Here is a 16,723-nt window from a genome sequence, read left to right as displayed (position 1 = left end):
CAAGCCAGAGTATCGGCTAAAGTCAACATTTCCGATCACGGACTCACTATCCTATATTCCAAGAACGAACGCTGCGCGCACTTTGCTCATCTCCTGCTATGCGTGGATGATGATTGATTCGGAAACCATCTTCGCTATATAGAACTAGATTCTACATACTCTGACACCTGCTTATGCATATGCATATAGGCAGTAGCGTGCTTCAGTTAATATCATTGAGGTCAACTCGTGCAATCGGGCTATCGCTGTCCGTATCCTAACAGGAAGTAGGTTCAGAATCTTCCAGCGGGTCCAGGAAGTTTCGCTCACATTCCACGGAGAAGTGCACTTCTGTCGCGAACATAGCATAGGTTTCAGCGTTCATGAGAGCCATGTCCTTATCCAGCATAAAGGTATCCCAGACGTCCGTGTACTCAGTGTAATCATCGGTCGCATCCTCCAGCGGTGGTACAACCAAGGGGGTATAATGAGTGTATTCATGGATAAACGTCGCTCCCAGGGAGTCCATGGCGTTGGACACTCGATCCCCAATATTATCACAAGTCACCGCTTTGATATCGCCAAAGTCCCTGCCGAAGACAGGCAGTTTGAGTGCGGGATCGCAAACGAGAAGTTGACCGTCGCCATTGCTCCTGCTTCGCATAATTGCAACAGCATCTTCGCACTGTGGTTTCGTGCGATCGGGCCTGACGGTAATTCGACCTAGGGCCTCGCCGCCCTCGTATGGTGCTGGGCCGGTGATATTTTGGAAAACCTCTATGAACCCGTCGTCAGTATCATGCTTACTTGGGCACTTACAGGGTCCGTGGTGCCCATGAAAGAAACATACCCATGACTCTTCCCTTGTCAGTTGAGTCGGTTGATTTGAACCACTTCAGGAAAATGGCGTCTCGTTTGGCAGCCGGTGCAGTCACCACCGACTTGGCTAGAGTCATCGAGTCCATCACGCCATGCATGACCTGTTCTAGGTGCTGGTCTGCGAACAGGCCGGATATATCTGGCTGGGCTCGTTTTTGGACAGGTCGCGATCTGTCCGTCGCAGGGGCGGCGAGTGTGGAACATGCGAAGACAAACTGCAGGATAACCTTGGGCAACATTTTGACTGGATGCACCTCTTATTTGAACTGGCTGTCAAGCAAGGTGAAGCATGAAAGGTCTGGCCTTTCGGGTGGTTGGTTATGTTTCCTCTGTCGCGAGGGGTCCATTTCACAGACTCCGAATGAAATTGGTAAAGAAAAGCATTAACCGGGAACGGCAGCCAAGCCAAACAAAGAATAGCAAGGCCTATAGGGCGCCTTGAAGCTAATTATTTAGCCTTCGTAGCTGACTCCAGCGTGCTTATTGGGGCCGATACTCCTGTCAGAGCCTCGAGACGGAGACCGAGCCACCTAGTCAGTGCTAGGAAGACATCAACCACCACATGGGGGTGGACAAACTCATGAGATTTTCATTCAGGGAGGAATTAGGCATAGTTAACTCACAATGATCAATAACGAAGGGCCCCTGAATTGTGCCGAAATTCTTCAGCGCGGTGGCCCCCATTCTGACTGGATCCACACCATCTTACTACCCTGCTCATGGAATTTGGAAAGGGGTAGCTAGTGCATGCTACGGCCCCCTGTGTATGGCATAAACCACTATTCCTATTATAATTTAGGCCGTGATCGGACATGTTGAGTTTAGCCGATACTCTGGCTTGAATGCAATCGACGTTCATCCTGGCACCAGGCTCTAAGTGCTATTTCCGGTTGAACTGAGTTAAACTTGACTGATCTGGCTATTGATCTTGATCCTATATATTTATTGGCTAGTTAGCTTAGCAAGTATATGATTTAGAAGATCTATGTAAGGTTATTAAAGAGGCATAGGAATCGATTGGTAGAGATTCACTACGGTAGCTGGTTTGAAGTATACTGGCGTATTGTTACGGCGCGTACCCGGGAGCACTAACCAAACAAGCCAAAAGACCAAATATGCTAGAACGCTATGTTCTAGCATGTCAGGATAGGGAGAGGACCCGACCAATTGGAATCAAGGAGAATCTGAATTGCTATTACGCCCAATCTGCCAATTTAGGGGGGGCGTACACTTAACTAATCATAACATACAGGAAAAGGATAAACTATTAATGCGAGTCTCCACACACTCATTCCGACATAACATGCCTGGGGCCGATATAAGACAACGTTAGACTAGGGAGGACCAGTGCCCTAGTCCTAACACGTATACACCCCTGGTGATGCAGAGATATATTATGGCAGCGAGGGTAGCTTGCAGGGGAATTGGTCGTTTTGGTTAATTTTTGTATGTTTTAGCAGGGTAAATGTCATATCTTCCTAGGACGTCCTAAAAAGGCATGCTTCCATTTAAAAATTTGGATGCACGGGAGTAACTAGATATATATATGTCGCCTTGAATCTATTGTTCATACTTAGCGTTCCTACTCCGTCTCATTTGATAGATAGTCAATCTCCCGTCCGCCAGTCTAGCTTAGTCCTTCATTACAAATAGACACTATCGGCGTAAGTTACGCTGTACGGGCACGATCCCCTAGCGGTTCCTTAACAGCGAGACGGACATCTGAGTATCCCAGCTCTCTCGGCACTGTGAATGCGATGGGATACAGGACAAGATATAGGAAACTTTATACCTGGCGATGCAGGTCCTATCATGGCTCCATAACATCCATCAGCCGGTCCTTCGCTTCAGTGCCGCGGATTTCTGGGGTAAATATATATAGCAGCAGGTGATTTATGATTTTGCTTTTCGGAAGTTCATTGAGTAGGCCCGTTACATCCCGATTAAAATGTATTCTTCTAGCAATACTATGCACCTGCAGAGATCTCTCCTCGGGGAACTTGGCCGCAGTGATTGGCCCAGATGATCGGCGTCGAGGGGCAGCGCGGCGGTGATTGGCGAGCGGGAAAACTTAACGGCCTTCCCATTTGACTCACTTTCCTTTCCTCTCGACTCTTCTCGTCTCCATTCATTCTCTTCTCCTTTCCTTTATTTTCCCTTCCTACACCTCATCTCGCCTCTCACCTTTTGCAATGGCTGCCCAGAACGGCTCTACCGGCAATGACTTCACCGTCAAGGCCGGCTTGGCGCAGATGTTGAAGGGTGGCGTCATTATGGACGTTGTGAATGCAGAGCAGGTATGTAGTGGCCATGCATTTCCCATGCAAAGGGAGAGTCGCTAACGCCGATCTTCTTCTCCAGGCCCGTATCGCTGAAGAAGCCGGCGCCGCCGCCGTCATGGCCCTCGAGCGTGTCCCCGCCGATATCCGCGCCCAGGGTGGCGTTGCGCGCATGTCCGACCCCAGCATGATCAAGGAGATTATGGAGGCCGTGACCATCCCGGTGATGGCCAAGGCCCGCATTGGCCACTTTGTGGAATGCCAGGTGCGTACAGTTGAACGGCGAACAGCGCAGCAGATGGCGGGGTACTGGGTCCTTCCGCCCGCCGGGGCTGCCAGTGACGAGAGAACGCGAGAAGATGAGAACCGGAGCATGCTAACCCGCATCCACCCCGCCAGATCCTCGAGTCCATTGGCGTTGACTATATCGACGAGTCCGAGGTCCTGACCCCCGCCGACGATGTCTACCACGTCACCAAGTCCACCTTCAAGGTCCCTTTCGTCTGCGGCTGCCGCAACTTGGGCGAGGCCCTGCGCCGTATCTCCGAGGGCGCCGCCATGATCCGCACCAAGGGCGAGGCCGGCACCGGCGACGTCGTCGAGGCCGTCAAGCACATGCGCACTGTCAATGCCCAGATTAGCAGGGCCCGCGGCATCCTCCAGGCCAGCCAGGACCCGGAGCCCGAGCTGCGCGCCTACGCCCGCGAGCTGGAGGCCCCCTACGAGCTCCTCCGCGCCGCCGCCGAGAAGGGCCGTCTGCCCGTCGTCAATTTCGCCGCGGGCGGCGTCGCCACCCCCGCCGACGCCGCGCTCATGATGCAGCTGGGCTGCGACGGTGTCTTCGTTGGCTCGGGCATTTTCAAGTCCGGCGATGCGAAGAAGCGCGCCCGTGCGATCGTGCAGGCTGTCACCCACTTCAAGGACCCCTCGGTCCTGGCCGAGGTCAGCCAGGGTCTGGGCGAGGCGATGGTCGGCATCAACGTGCAGAAGATGCCCGAGAGCGACAAGCTCGCCGGCCGCGGATGGTAGAGCGTCGTGATTTTGCGTGCTACAGTGTCCTTTCTGCATCAGCCGATGTTGGGCGGTTCAAAAATTTGCTTTTTCCTTTCTTGTACATGAGCTATGAGACGATCTCCTGCATGACAGATATACACAATTAGAATTCACGCCCTGATTCGAATCATCCAAGATCTCGTATCCAAGTACATATTTCGCAGAGTACATCAGACGTGTCGGCACCTCACCTGCGATGTATAGCCCACCATCGGCGAGTTTGTCGAAGCCCGCGGAAAATTCCGTGGCGGTAGGATGTCAGCAGGGCGTCCAACATGGCCTTATCGAGCGATGCTATCGGTGGCTGACCGGTGGCAATTCTGATAGGTCGTCCACTCCGAACCACCGATCACGCCCGGGGAAGTCCAATCGGCGATTTTCTACACATCTTCGAAATACCAGCGGGGTCGTAGCTGCTATTCGTACAGATCACTGTCGGCGTAAGTCTATCCTTGCACTTTACCTGCGATATATCGAGGATAATCCGATACAGGCCTGGATGAACTAAATAGGCAAATCTTCACGTCAAGCGTTGTCACTATTTACCGTTACCGCTACCCGTGCAGCACCTAGGCTACCTAGGTAAATCATTCTATCCATCCAAGAGTCATATCCATATAATCGTAGCCATCATCATGATCAAATGCATATCTACAGACCAAGCCAGAAGCGCGTCTTGCCAACCTCAAACTCACCGCGCAGCTCCTCCGCTCCAGTGCCGGTGACCGCGACCTGGTAGCGGCCCTTCTCAGAGATCCACTGTTCGCGCTGCTCGTCCCACCAGCTCGCGGCAAGCTTCTTCTCAACCACCAGCTGTACCGTCTTGGACTCGCCCGGCTGCAGGAAGACCTTCTGGAAAGCCTTGAGCTCCCGCACGGGGCGGTTGACATCCGTTGTCGGCGGGATAACCCACAACTGGACGACTTCTGCGCCCGCGAGGGATCCGGTGTTGGTGACGGTGACCGAGGCAGTGATGGGCTCGCCGGACTCCGAGTACTTGGGCTGCTCGGGGACGGTGCTGAGCTTCAGCTCGGAGCGGGTGAAGGTGGTGTAGGACAGACCGTGGCCGAAGGGGAAGGCAGGCGCCACGTCGCTCTTCTCGAAGTAGCGGTATCCCACGTAGATGTCTTCGCCGTACAGGACGCGGCCGCGCTCGGAGCGGAAGTTGATGTAGGAAGGGTTGTCTTGCAGGCGGCGCGGGAAGGTGATGGGCAGCTTGGCGGATGGGTTGACATCGCCGTATAGAACGTCTGCGATGCCGTTGCCACACTCATTGCCGCCGAACCAGGCCTGCACCACTGCGCGCGCGTCGTTTACCCAGGGCATTGTGACTGGGGTGCCGGACTGGATTACGACGACGGCGTTGGGGTTCACGGCGAGCACGCGGCTGATCAGCTCGTCGCTGCCGGGGGGCAGGTCCATGTGGTCCCGGTCATAGCCCTCAGTTTCCCACTCGCTGGTCAGGCCGGCGAAGATCACAACCTGCTCCGCCTCGGAGGCCTGCTGAACGGCGGCGGAGATCAATTCTTCTTGGCCCACGCGGCGACTGGCGCCGAAGCGGAATCCACCCGGCCCAAAGGCGACGATGCCACGGGTGTCGAGATCGGAGGTCGGTGCAGTGCCAAACTCGAACAGGATCTGGTAGGTCTGGCCAGCCTTGAGTTCTTTGAAGCCGCGTTCCTCAATGGTAGCAGTGCCGAAGAATGCCGAGCCCTGCTTCTGGTTCTTGGTGTTGTCGACCACCACCTCCCCATCAATGAGAAGGCGACCCGTGCCAACGACGGTCACGCCGAAGTCATAGAGACCATCCTCCTCTGGAGTGAACGTTCCCTCCATATCAACATAGTAAGTCATGGACTTTATCTTCGGATTGACATAGTCCATCAGGAACCCAATGGAAGGGACGAGATGGAGCTCATCCACGACGGTCCGGTCCGAGCCGGCACTTGGGTGCTCATTATAGACCTTGAACGTAAAGCCGGGCTTGCCCTCCGCTGTCTTCATCAGTGGTCCTAGAAGAGGAAGGTCTTTGTGGGAATGGACTCCCTGTGTGAATTTGACACCTCCCTTGCTCTTGGCAGACACGCCATCAAACGGAGACACGGTGTAGTATGGGGCCAGCGAGGCTGAGCCGCCACCACAGTAGGATGCAATCTTGGAGTTGGGCCCAATGACCAACAACGACGCATCCTTCTTCAGGGGAAGAGTGTTGCCTGCATTCTTCAAGAGAACAACAGACTCTGCGGCCGCCCGACGCATCAGAGCCTGGTCTTCAGGACGGTTTAATGCCTTTTCGGGGGCTCCCTCTGGAATACCAAGTGGCTCAAGCCAGTTCACCAAGTTCAGGATATTGCGAACCCGCTCATCGAGCTTAAACTGCGCCACCTTGTTCGAGGAGACTGCGTGTCCAAGAGCGTCTCCACGCCAGCGCGTCTTACCGGGCATCTCGATATCGAGACCGGCATTGATCGCATCAGAGGTGCTGTATGTACCAAACCTGCAGATTACAGTCAGATCAAGTCTGGTGCACGATTAGAGTGTGAACCTACCAGTCGCTCATGACCATCCCATCCCATCCCCACTCCTTCCGCAAGATATCATCAATGAGAGTCTTGTTCTCGCTGACATGGGTCCCATTGACCTTGTTATAAGCAGTCATGATACACGCCGAGCGGCAGATCCGCATGGCCAGCTGGAATGGCAGCAGGTATATCTCACGCAGAGCCCGGTCAGTGACAATACTGTTCACCGCCATCCGCTCATGCTCCTGGTCATTACAGACGAAATGCTTCAATGTCGCCGCAACTCCCTTATCTTGCATTCCCTTACAGAAATGGCCCGCCAGCGTACCAGAGAGAACTCCATCCTCGGAGAACGACTCAAATCCACGACCACCCAATGGCGATCGCTGGATGTTGATTGTCGGGCCAAGAACAATGTGCGTGCCTTTGCTGATCGCCTCGTCGGCCATCAGCTTCCCAACCTGAGACAGCAGCTCGGCGTCCCAGGTAGCGCCCAAAGCGGTAGCGCAGGGGAGACATGCGGCCGGAATGCCGTTGAAGAAGCGCGTTCCACGGACACCATTAGGGCCGTCCGACATGCGCAGCGATGGGATGTCGAGGCGCGGCACGGGCACTGTGTGCCAGAAGTCGCGACCTAGCAGAGCAAATGAGCTGTCCGTGGATGTGAGGCTATCGGAGGATGCTCCCTACCAGCTGTCAGAGCGACCTTTTCGCCGAGCGTCAGCTCCTCGATCGCCTTGTCCACATCAATCCGAGCCATGGTCTGGAAGTTGCTCCCGTCGTCTCGGTATGCGCGTTATGCACAAGGTCCCAATGGGCGATATCTTGACCAGAAGACCACCGGGGCGCGCAGGTATAGTACACGCCGAGACTTGTCAAAGAAAACGGTCTGCTTGAACCGCGGAAAAATGGAGGACTCGCGCACTACTTATAGGGAAGAGAAGTTGGATTAATCTGTCGCGATCGCGGGATTCCAGGGAGCTCCAGGCGGGGAAATTGCAGTCCGGCCAGCGAAGCCGCTCAAAGCAGCACGGAGGCTCCCCCGAGGTTTAGCCGGACTCCATTCTCGACCGGATGTCGGTCCGGGGAGCCGCGTTGCTTGGAACCACTACTAGAATAGTTTAATACTTTAATATTCCAGTGATCCTGGTGAATGCAGGAGAAAGGTTCCTCGACATGCCATTCACGTCGCGGAACGGGGAGGCCTTCATACATTGCTACTTATTCCATCGAATACCATTCGGTCATTCATCCGCTCGGGCAGGATTCGAATGCGGGTGCATCAATATGTAGCATGATCCTATCTGGCCCATGATTGGCGCCCGCTCGAGCATGATGTATCACCGCTGCTGATTGTTGATGGCAAACTCAGATATGGTTCCCTCACCCGCAACTTAAGTCTTATTTTAAACGAGCGACCAGTATCTAGTGACCCTAATTGTGCATGATAGCCCCATGGATCGACGTAGATGTCAAACCCTTGCCCCCGAAGTAACCCTCACTGCATGGCCGGCACCTGTTGAGTGACGCAGTGCAGCACTCCGCCGGTGAGCGGGATGGCATTGGTATACACTTGTCGGACAACTCGTTCCGGGAGTAAACCCTGTAGGATCTCCAAAGCCCGTTGGTCGCGCTTGTCATCCCCGAATTTCGGGATAATCAGGCCGCCATTGACAAAATAAAAGTTGACATAGCTAGCCGCCAGTTCATCGTCAGCACTCTTCACTAATCCACGCGGATCCGGTTCCTCAATGGTATGAATCTCCAGCCGCCGGCCTCGCGCGTCAGTCTCACGGCTCAGAATCTCCAAGATTTCAGCGGAGAGTTCCTTCCACAGCTCTGCCGCCATCTCGTGGGGCTTGGAGTAGACAATGACGCCCGGTCGCACGAATCGCGCCTCGGCGTCCATGTGAACGTCGGTGATATCCGCGTTGCGACGCCCAGGAAACCAAATCACCTTTTCGATGCCGAGCAGGCGCTTAAGTGCGGCCTCGACGGCGGCTTTGGTCATCCCTGGGTTCCGTGCTTCGCAGAGGATGCTACTCTCCGTGATCAGCAGCGTGCCCTCCCCATCTATCACCAGAGCGCCGCCTTCGGTCCGAATCGGGGCATCTATGCGGGTTACGGGCGAAGGATCGCGATCGTGGTCGATCACCCACTGTGCGAAACGAGCGTTCTCTTCGAGTGCGTTATCGTTTAGCAATGGCCACTGCTGGCCCCAGCATACGCCGTCGTTCTCGGGCTTCTTCCCGCCCCATTCGTTGAAGCGGAGGTTCAGGGCAAAGCGACGGTCGGGGAATTGGCCTGTGGCATCGCGGACGTATACTGGACCTGTGTCGCGTACCCAGCAGTGATTGATGGGGCATGGGATGAATGTCACATTTGATACGTCCTTGCCGGTGGCTCTGATCAGTGAATCCGCTTGGTCTTTGTCTTCCGGGCGCACGTAGATGCGGACTGGCTCGAACTCGGCAATGGTGGCTGCCAGCTCGGCAAGCTCGTGGCAGACAGCAGGGTATTGTCCTGGAGGCAGAGATATTGGAGAAGGAAACCCGAGTATGGTGGCTAGATGCGCGTCACTCTCTGCGGGCAAGACGTATTGGCCTTGTTCAACAGAGTCTTCATTTTGGTTGGCTTTGATTCGGAAAGTGGAGGATATCCTGGAGAAAATCCTCACAAGAGCCTTCCGGACTTTTGTCACGACTCTCATCGTGATTGGTGTTCTTTTGAAACAGAAGGATATTCAGGCAGAGCTCCCTCTTGACTTATACGAAGGGCTAACACCACCGTTATTAGCATCTACCTCCCCAGTAGTGTAACAGTGTGCTTCCGAGTGGTGCCACAATGTGACGATCAGGGCGCATGGGTCACCCTGATTACAATTGTTTGATGTGCACTGGTTGAATGAAGGCCCGTCTGTATGGGAATGGAAGCACCTCGGAAGAGCTTCGTCGGCCAACATGGCAGGAGATGCCAACCAAAGTATTATACATGTTGATTATTCTTGTCGTCTATTCCATTTTCATGAATTCTGCTATGGAATCAAGGAAAACGCGCAATTCTATACCCATGCAGCCTCTGGCATGGCATAGAGTTCAGTAGTATTCCAGCTCGTGCTGCCGGGCGATGATGACAACATGGACTTGGTATAATCTGGAAAACCTTCCCGTTGCACTTCCGATATAGTTGTACATTGTAACTCGCAGTCAGTTCCGAGCTCTGTCGTCGACCTGGTACGCTTGTTTCATGAGGCAGCTTCAAACTTGTCTTGCAAATGCTTCCTTTCACACCACCTGCAAAGCTACTCGAGAAACTGCATCACCAGTTTGGGAATACCAGAGACACCTTCACCTCTCATGGCGCTGACAGGAACTGCGCATACCTTATCCTTCCACCCATCCGGGTGTCCAGAGGGATGCTCTGTAGTCCCCTTTTCTACCGAGGATAGATATTGTTGCAGAGCGCGGTACTGCGTCTGGGTGTTCTCAAGATCTGCCTTGGTGGCCACGACGAACCAGGGCTTTGTGTGAATTGGTGGCATTGCGAGGGGAGGGAGAGACTTGGTCGGTTGTGTCTGGGATTGGGTCTCCGGCTCATCATGCAAGCCCCAGTCAATCACGCCATGGGATTCGTCGGGGATGGGCTCATGGTCGGGTTCGGCGTCGCGTAGCCGCTCATACTCTCCCAATTCATGCCACAGTTTCTGCAGCTCCTGTACAGGATCCCCAGCGCTCAGATCGAGCACGAACGCCAAAATTCTGGCTCGGTCAATATGCCGCAAGAACCCAAGGCCAAGGCCGCGGTCAAGGTGTGCGTCTTCCACTAGGCCGGGAATATCCGCTATGGTGAAGTGGGTGCGTTGAGTCTTCCCCCTAGACTCTACAATAGGTCGGCCCTTGTGGTCATCAATAATGACCGTGCCGATGTGAGGGGACAGGGTAGTGAATTCCCAGTTCCCAATCCGCGTACGACTATTGGTCAAGGAGCGCAGAAGAGTACTTTTGCCCGCGTTGGGCTTTCCCACAAGACCGACATCCGCGAGTAATTTCAGCTCAAAATCAAGGTGCAGCTTCATGGCACCCTCGCCACGAGACGCGAACTTCGGTCGCCCCATCGCGCGCGTCACGAAATGCGGGTTGCCCAAGCCACCGGCGCCACCTGCCGCCAGCAGCATTGGCTTGTCCATCGGCTGGGAGAGGTCAAGGAAGATCGGCGCCTTTGGTTCCAGAGCAGCAATATTCTGGCGACGCGGTTTCAGTCGAGGGAATGCCACGGTCAAGAAATCGGAGGGATTGGCGCCGGGGTAAAGTACCCAGCGATCGTGCCGGATCGGGGTGAACTCCCTCTCGTCTTCATCCACCGGTTCCTCGCGGAGTCTGCGCCTGAGAGCGAATTCCTCCGCGACGGGATCGTAGCGGTCGATTTCGCGAACCACCGTCCCGACCGGTACTTGGATCAGCACGTCGTCGCCGCGCTTGCCGCCTTTGCTCTTGCCTTGTCCGTTTTTGCCTCGACTGGCCCGGATCACACCTCTCCGAGCCAATTTATGGAGGCTCGTTAAGCCTTCGACTGCTTGGATGTAGATGCCTCCTCCGCTGCCGCCATCTCCTCCGTTCGGTGGTCCTTCCTCAATGTATTTTTCTCGTAGAAAAGAAACGCATCCATGACCACCGGGGCCCGCGTGCATGGTAACGGAGCATTTGTCTTGGAAGATAAAACGTGAGTAGTCTTCCGGTGGGGGGTTCAAGTGTGCTAGGTCCGATGGTTGGTCGTGAGAAGCATGGTCATTTTGCGCGAGGTTGGCTCGTGTACTCTGCGATCTTCGGAGCGTCGTGGTTGCTTGCAGGGTTCGTGGAAGGAGGATCGGATGATATATTATTCGACCGGTAATGGCCAAAGGGAAGGAGGCACGATGGCATGCCATGGAGCTGCTCATTGTGCAGCAGCGGAGGAATTGCAAACGCGCAACCAGTCTGGATTTCTGGAAGCTCCGATAAGGATCACGTGGAGATAGCCGCTGGGCGCGATTCCGTTGTTCGATGCAAGGAGATCGCCATGGCATAAATTACCTTAGTAGATGATAACTACATAGCTTAATTAACTAGTTGACCAAGTGTCAAATAGGATGTAATTCGACCATATATCTCAGTATAGTAACATCAGAGCTACCTTTCGAACACTAGGCACCGTAGACAACGCTGGGGAAGCATCAACTACCGGAATGGCGGGTGGCACTGCCGGATAGATTACAGCAATGCTGACTCGGAAAGAAGGACAAGATTGGGGCATTACAAGATTGAATCACCCTGGTCCAAATCCTGGAGAAGGCTCTAGATGCATCAAAAATAGTCCTTTCGATTCCCGCCGGCTCGGAGTTCCCCTCGGAAGACGGAACGATTCCGGGCGGCTCGCCGCGCCCTGTTGGTGACAAGCTCGGAAGGCCATTCGGGACCGGACTTGCTGGTTGACCTTTCCTTCAGATCTCTCTCCCTCGTCTCGGGTATATATTCCACCTCGATGTGTGTTTCTCTCTGCTCGGCTGCTGTTTACTATCCCCATTAATTTGCCCTCCAGAATTCGGCCACGAGCGGCCCACTCCGTGTCGCACCTTTCAACCCCGCGAAGAATGGATCGTGAACAGTTCCGGGCTGCGGCTCACTCGGCAATCGACGACAGTACGTGCGCAGTCCAATTGAGATTGACAACTCCTGCAACACAGTCACTGACCGTACCCTCTATCCAGTTGTCGACTATTTCGACACTGTCTCCGACCGAAGAGTCCTCCCCGCCGTCGATCCCGGGTACCTGCGTCCTCTGATCCCCGAGGACCCTCCCGCTGAACCAGAGGAGTGGGCGCAGATCCAGCAGGATGTTGACACCAAGATCAAACCCGGTTTGACTCATTGGCAGTCGCCGAACTTCATGGCATACTATCCCGCCAGCGTGACTTACCCGAGTCTTCTGGGGGAGATGTACTCGGCGGCGTTCACGGCCCCCGCCTTCAATTGGCTATGCTCGCCCGCCTGCACGGAGATGGAGACCATTGTGATGGACTGGGTGGCGAAGGCACTTGGCCTGCCCGAGTGCTTCATGAGTACCTCGGAGAACCTGGGCGGCGGCGTCATTCAGAACAGCGCAAGCGATGCCATTGCGACCATGATGGTCGCCGCCCGTGAGCGGCGGGTGCGCGAGATGGTGCTTGCAGAAGGACTCAAGGAAGGAACGATGGAGTACGACGAGCGCAAGATGGATCTCCAGCCTCGGTTAGTGGCTATTGCCAGTGACCAGACCCATAGCAGCGCGGCGAAGGGTGCTTTGATTGCCGGGACTCGCTTCCGCAGCGTACCCACCCACTTGGAGGAGAACATGGAGATGACCGGCCCACGTCTACGAGAAGTGCTGGAGAAATGTGATAAGGATGGACTAATCCCTTACCACCTAACCATGACTTTTGGCACGACAAACACCTGCAGCACCGATCGCTTTGCTGAGATCAAGGCTGTTCTGCAGGAGAAGCCTGCGTGGCAGCGTATCTGGGTGCATATTGACGCCGCATATGCGGGTGCCGCTCTTGTGGCAGACGAATGGCAGTTTATTCCCCTGGAATTCGCCGAGGGAGTGGACAGCTTCAATATGAACATGCATAAGTGGTTGCTGGTCAACTTCGATGCTAGGTATGTTATTCTGGAGCGACTGGCAGTAAACACGTTTCTAACCCGAAGCAGCGCTCTGTTCGTACGCAACCGTCTCGACTTGACGAACGCCCTCGACATCACCCCGACCTACTTGCGCAACCCTTACTCGGACATGGGCACTGTCATCGATTACCGGAACTGGTCTATCTCTCTGGGCCGCCGCTTCCGCGCCCTCAAGATCTGGTTCGTCATCCGCAGCTACGGTCTCAACGGCATGAAAGCCCACATCCGGAAGACCATCGGCTTCGGTGACATCTTCGCCGGTCTCATTCAGAGTCGATCCGATCTCTTTGAGGTTGTCGCCAAGCCTGCCTTTGCACTCACCGTGTTCCGTGTGAAGAACCCGAAAGCCTCGACCGACAACAATGGCGCCGCAGTCTGCATTAAGGACGAGGTAGCCGATGGTATTACGAAGAAAGTGTATGAATTGATCAACTCGCGGGGCGAGATTTTCATCACGTCGACGGTTATTGATGGCGTGTATGTGATTCGCGTCGTGAGTGCCAACCCGATGGCTGAAGAGAAGAACGTTCGGAATGCCTTTGATATCATTGTTCGAACAACAGAGGAAGTACTGCAACAAAATTAGAGGCAAGCAGTGACTACCTAAGTAAATAGATTGACACGAATAGAACGAATGCATATACACCCTTCTCAATTAATTCTCCTCTCCTTTCTCCCTTCTCGGACACTGTATCTTCGCGCGAGAGCTGGATATACAAAGGGAACCGGCCACAAAGTCGACTCGAGCATGGTTAGCGCCGTGCAGTATTTCCCCGCGCATTACAATTTGAATTAGAGGCGTTATTGCGCTGATAGCAGAGTTGACCACTCGCTTAGTGCAATGGATATATCCATGGGTATACCTAGAGAGCCGCAGTTGGTCCTTGCCTCTTTGTATAAAAATTGCTTTACATTTACAAAGACAAACGAACTCTTGCCCGCAAAGCATATCTTGAAAGCTGAATGGCCGCGCTGAAAAATGTTGAAGAAATATAAGCCCCTTTCATCTTTGTCGGGAGCTTAGCCTCGGGCGCTTTCATTGTCAGTATCAATGGATCAGAGACTGGCACACAAGAAACAATCAACATCGATAGAATCTTCAAGCCCTTGCTTTATTGTTGGAAGCCTCCTCTTTTCAGTCGGAACAAAGGACGCGATCAAACCCTTTGTTCCACTAATGCCATTGTCGGCATTGTCCTGCCTCGACGAGGCCTGGAGAATCCTCGGAGCATGCCATATAAAACCCCCCGAGTCCGGTGCTCGAGTATTTCCATCATCATAATCAGAGGTCTCAGCCCGCCATTCGCCTTTCAATCGTGAATTCCAACAATCAACATTCCTTCCATTCTGCAGTCGACAATACTCCCCATAGACGATCATGGCAGGAATGACATACTACATAACCGGTGAGTCTTACAGCGAGATCACCAGACAGCTCTGTGAAGATCTCATGGACATCCGTCTCCTTCCTACAGACACAACAATCATCCCAGTGCCACTCCCGCTCCGCAAAGCACTGTACAAAGGCCTTCGCCATACACGCACCTCACTGACTACGCCTGATGCACAGATCGACGCCGAGCTTCTAGTGGAAGAGATGTGGGATCTTGTCCGCAACATGCTGGACCGAGACACTCGAGGTATGTCACAGACCACAATCACACACCTTGCACATATGATCCAGGAACGACCACATCTGCAAAACGCGGATCCTTCTCGTGCTGCAGTACTGTTGATTGAGCGATGGATGCAATTGATCCAGGACCCCAACTTCGCGCTGTCGGAAGTGATGCGACTTCTTGTTGCACACAAGCTCCAGTGTGAACCAGCAGCTACTCCCGACCTTCTTGGCATTCGATATGGGCCCGAGGAGTCTATTCAAGACCTATGTCTCCCTGAATCTTTTGGGCCTATGGACCCTCTTGAGGATCCTTGTCTTCGTCACCATTATGGAAACATTCAAATGGTCGTGGATATTCCCCGGCGCTTTATTGATGGGTCCAGCTGGCGGTAATTGTTTTGTTTATCCAGCATATCAGTTCCAAGTGGGACTATACTTGAATCCCATTCTGTGTACTTTGGATAAATACAGACATCAATTGAACAAACAACTCCCAAGCTCAAATATACAGACGGTAGAGTTTGTAAGTCCCCGTTTCCCAATTTTCTCAGGATGAACCGAGCCATTATGGGATTTTGGCCTTGACCAGTTTCGCATATTTCAGATGTAAGAACCAACAGCTCTTCGGCAGTGTTAAATTATGAATAAGTTACTAGATACAAATACTCTAGGACAAAAAGACCTGTGGGGCATTGCCTCGATAAGATATTTACATTGATGCTCAAAATATCACGTTCTCGAATGCTTCTTGCAGTCCTTTACTCCCCAACCATGCCTCGAGTGCCTGCATATCACCCCTATTAGCCCGCTGTCCGCCCCGTTCGCCCAATGAATCGGTGATTTCCTCCATCCCTGGAAACACTCGCTCGACACCCTCCGTTTCGCGAAACCTTTCGCTGACCTTTTTCTGGTGACTGGGGATATCACCCCATGAATGTGTCTTGATGAAGCTCATATATGCATCGATGTCGGGCGATGCGCCCTCAAGGCATAATACACCCGGCTTGCCCGCGAGCACAAAGCCTGTCAAGGAGTATCCCGGAGCGAGATGGACCATGTCGCCTCTCTTTTTACGGGTTGACAGAGATGGGAAATAGAACCAGACTCGCACCATTGGCCCTCTGGACCCTTTGCATGGTTCTGTTGGCTCTGATTCTGCAGCCTTCTTATTTTCAAGAAAGCGACCGAGCTCGGTCTGGACGTGGTCGAATGCCTCCAGAGCATCGCCTTGTGGTATTGAGATGGCCAGATCCGCCATCTCGGCTTTCGACATCCACTCTGGTTGTCGAACGGAAAAGCCCAATGGGGGTGGTTGGTCCATGGCCTCCGGATCTTGACATTGGAGTGGAATAGATACATTGACTTGGATAGTTTTTTCACCATCCACAATTGGGAGATTGACGATGAGAGATATACTTGACGGGATCTTGGACGGTACGGCGGCCGGATCCTGACACCAGTTCCGGAGTCTGTCGATGCACTCTGTGGTGGATTCGGGGACTTCCAATTCACCCGGAGAGGGAAACATGGCCGTCAATAGGTCGACTGTAGACAATTGAGACTCCATGATATCCACCGGTAGGATGGATGGTTGTTTGGCGGCCATGTCGGGGGACAATACGCGGCAACTGCCAATACTGAGGGCTTCGCGGGAGCAAAAAAGGGTCTTTAATGGTGCAGCCAGTATAAATC

The 16,723-nt window shown here is 53.7% G+C and overlaps 8 protein-coding genes across 8 annotated transcripts; 3 read left to right on the top strand and 5 right to left on the bottom strand.

Annotated features, from left to right (window-relative positions):
- Positions 1-256: 256 nt before the first annotated feature.
- On the bottom strand, positions 257-1,097 carry N7459_005616 (uncharacterized protein; the record flags this gene model as incomplete). The annotated part of the gene is made up of 2 exons (XM_056944800.1): positions 257-756; positions 830-1,097. 2 exons carry the CDS (start codon positions 1,095-1,097, stop codon positions 257-259), a joined length of 768 nt encoding a protein of 255 aa, XP_056799135.1.
- A 1,953-nt stretch (positions 1,098-3,050) lies between these two features.
- On the top strand, positions 3,051-4,166 carry N7459_005615 (pyridoxal 5'-phosphate synthase subunit PdxS; the record flags this gene model as incomplete). Its single annotated transcript, XM_056944799.1, has 3 exons — positions 3,051-3,155; positions 3,220-3,402; positions 3,537-4,166. 3 exons carry the CDS (start codon positions 3,051-3,053, stop codon positions 4,164-4,166), a joined length of 918 nt encoding a protein of 305 aa, XP_056799134.1.
- Positions 4,167-4,841: 675 nt separating this feature from the next.
- Positions 4,842-7,472, bottom strand: N7459_005614 (beta-glucosidase; the record flags this gene model as incomplete). Its single annotated transcript, XM_056944798.1, has 3 exons — positions 4,842-6,687; positions 6,740-7,346; positions 7,403-7,472. 3 exons carry the CDS (start codon positions 7,470-7,472, stop codon positions 4,842-4,844), a joined length of 2,523 nt encoding a protein of 840 aa, XP_056799133.1.
- Positions 7,473-8,210: 738 nt separating this feature from the next.
- N7459_005613 (agmatine deiminase family protein) lies at positions 8,211-9,422 on the bottom strand (the record flags this gene model as incomplete). The annotated part of the gene is made up of 1 exon (XM_056944797.1): positions 8,211-9,422. The coding sequence occupies one exon, from the start codon at positions 9,420-9,422 to the stop codon at positions 8,211-8,213; it is 1,212 nt and encodes a 403-aa protein (XP_056799132.1).
- Positions 9,423-10,013: 591 nt separating this feature from the next.
- On the bottom strand, positions 10,014-11,648 carry N7459_005612 (GTP-binding protein Obg; the record flags this gene model as incomplete). The annotated part of the gene is made up of 1 exon (XM_056944796.1): positions 10,014-11,648. The coding sequence occupies one exon, from the start codon at positions 11,646-11,648 to the stop codon at positions 10,014-10,016; it is 1,635 nt and encodes a 544-aa protein (XP_056799131.1).
- Positions 11,649-12,338: 690 nt separating this feature from the next.
- On the top strand, positions 12,339-13,996 carry N7459_005611 (putative aromatic-L-amino-acid decarboxylase; the record flags this gene model as incomplete). The annotated part of the gene is made up of 3 exons (XM_056944795.1): positions 12,339-12,387; positions 12,432-13,386; positions 13,438-13,996. 3 exons carry the CDS (start codon positions 12,339-12,341, stop codon positions 13,994-13,996), a joined length of 1,563 nt encoding a protein of 520 aa, XP_056799130.1.
- Positions 13,997-14,788: 792 nt separating this feature from the next.
- Positions 14,789-15,424, top strand: N7459_005610 (uncharacterized protein; the record flags this gene model as incomplete). The annotated part of the gene is made up of 1 exon (XM_056944794.1): positions 14,789-15,424. The coding sequence occupies one exon, from the start codon at positions 14,789-14,791 to the stop codon at positions 15,422-15,424; it is 636 nt and encodes a 211-aa protein (XP_056799129.1).
- Positions 15,425-15,752: 328 nt separating this feature from the next.
- Positions 15,753-16,637, bottom strand: N7459_005609 (DUF1115 domain protein; the record flags this gene model as incomplete). The annotated part of the gene is made up of 1 exon (XM_056944793.1): positions 15,753-16,637. One exon carries the CDS (start codon positions 16,635-16,637, stop codon positions 15,753-15,755), a length of 885 nt encoding a protein of 294 aa, XP_056799128.1.
- Between the last annotated feature and the right edge of the window lie 86 nt (positions 16,638-16,723).

Source organism: Penicillium hispanicum (genome assembly GCF_028827665.1).
Source record: "Penicillium hispanicum strain IBT 35686 chromosome Unknown utg000005l_segment0_segment0, whole genome shotgun sequence".
NCBI lineage: Eukaryota > Fungi > Ascomycota > Eurotiomycetes > Eurotiales > Aspergillaceae > Penicillium > Penicillium hispanicum.
The sequence above is the reverse complement of the archived record's forward strand: the minus strand, read 5'-3'. Positions and strand labels throughout refer to the sequence as shown.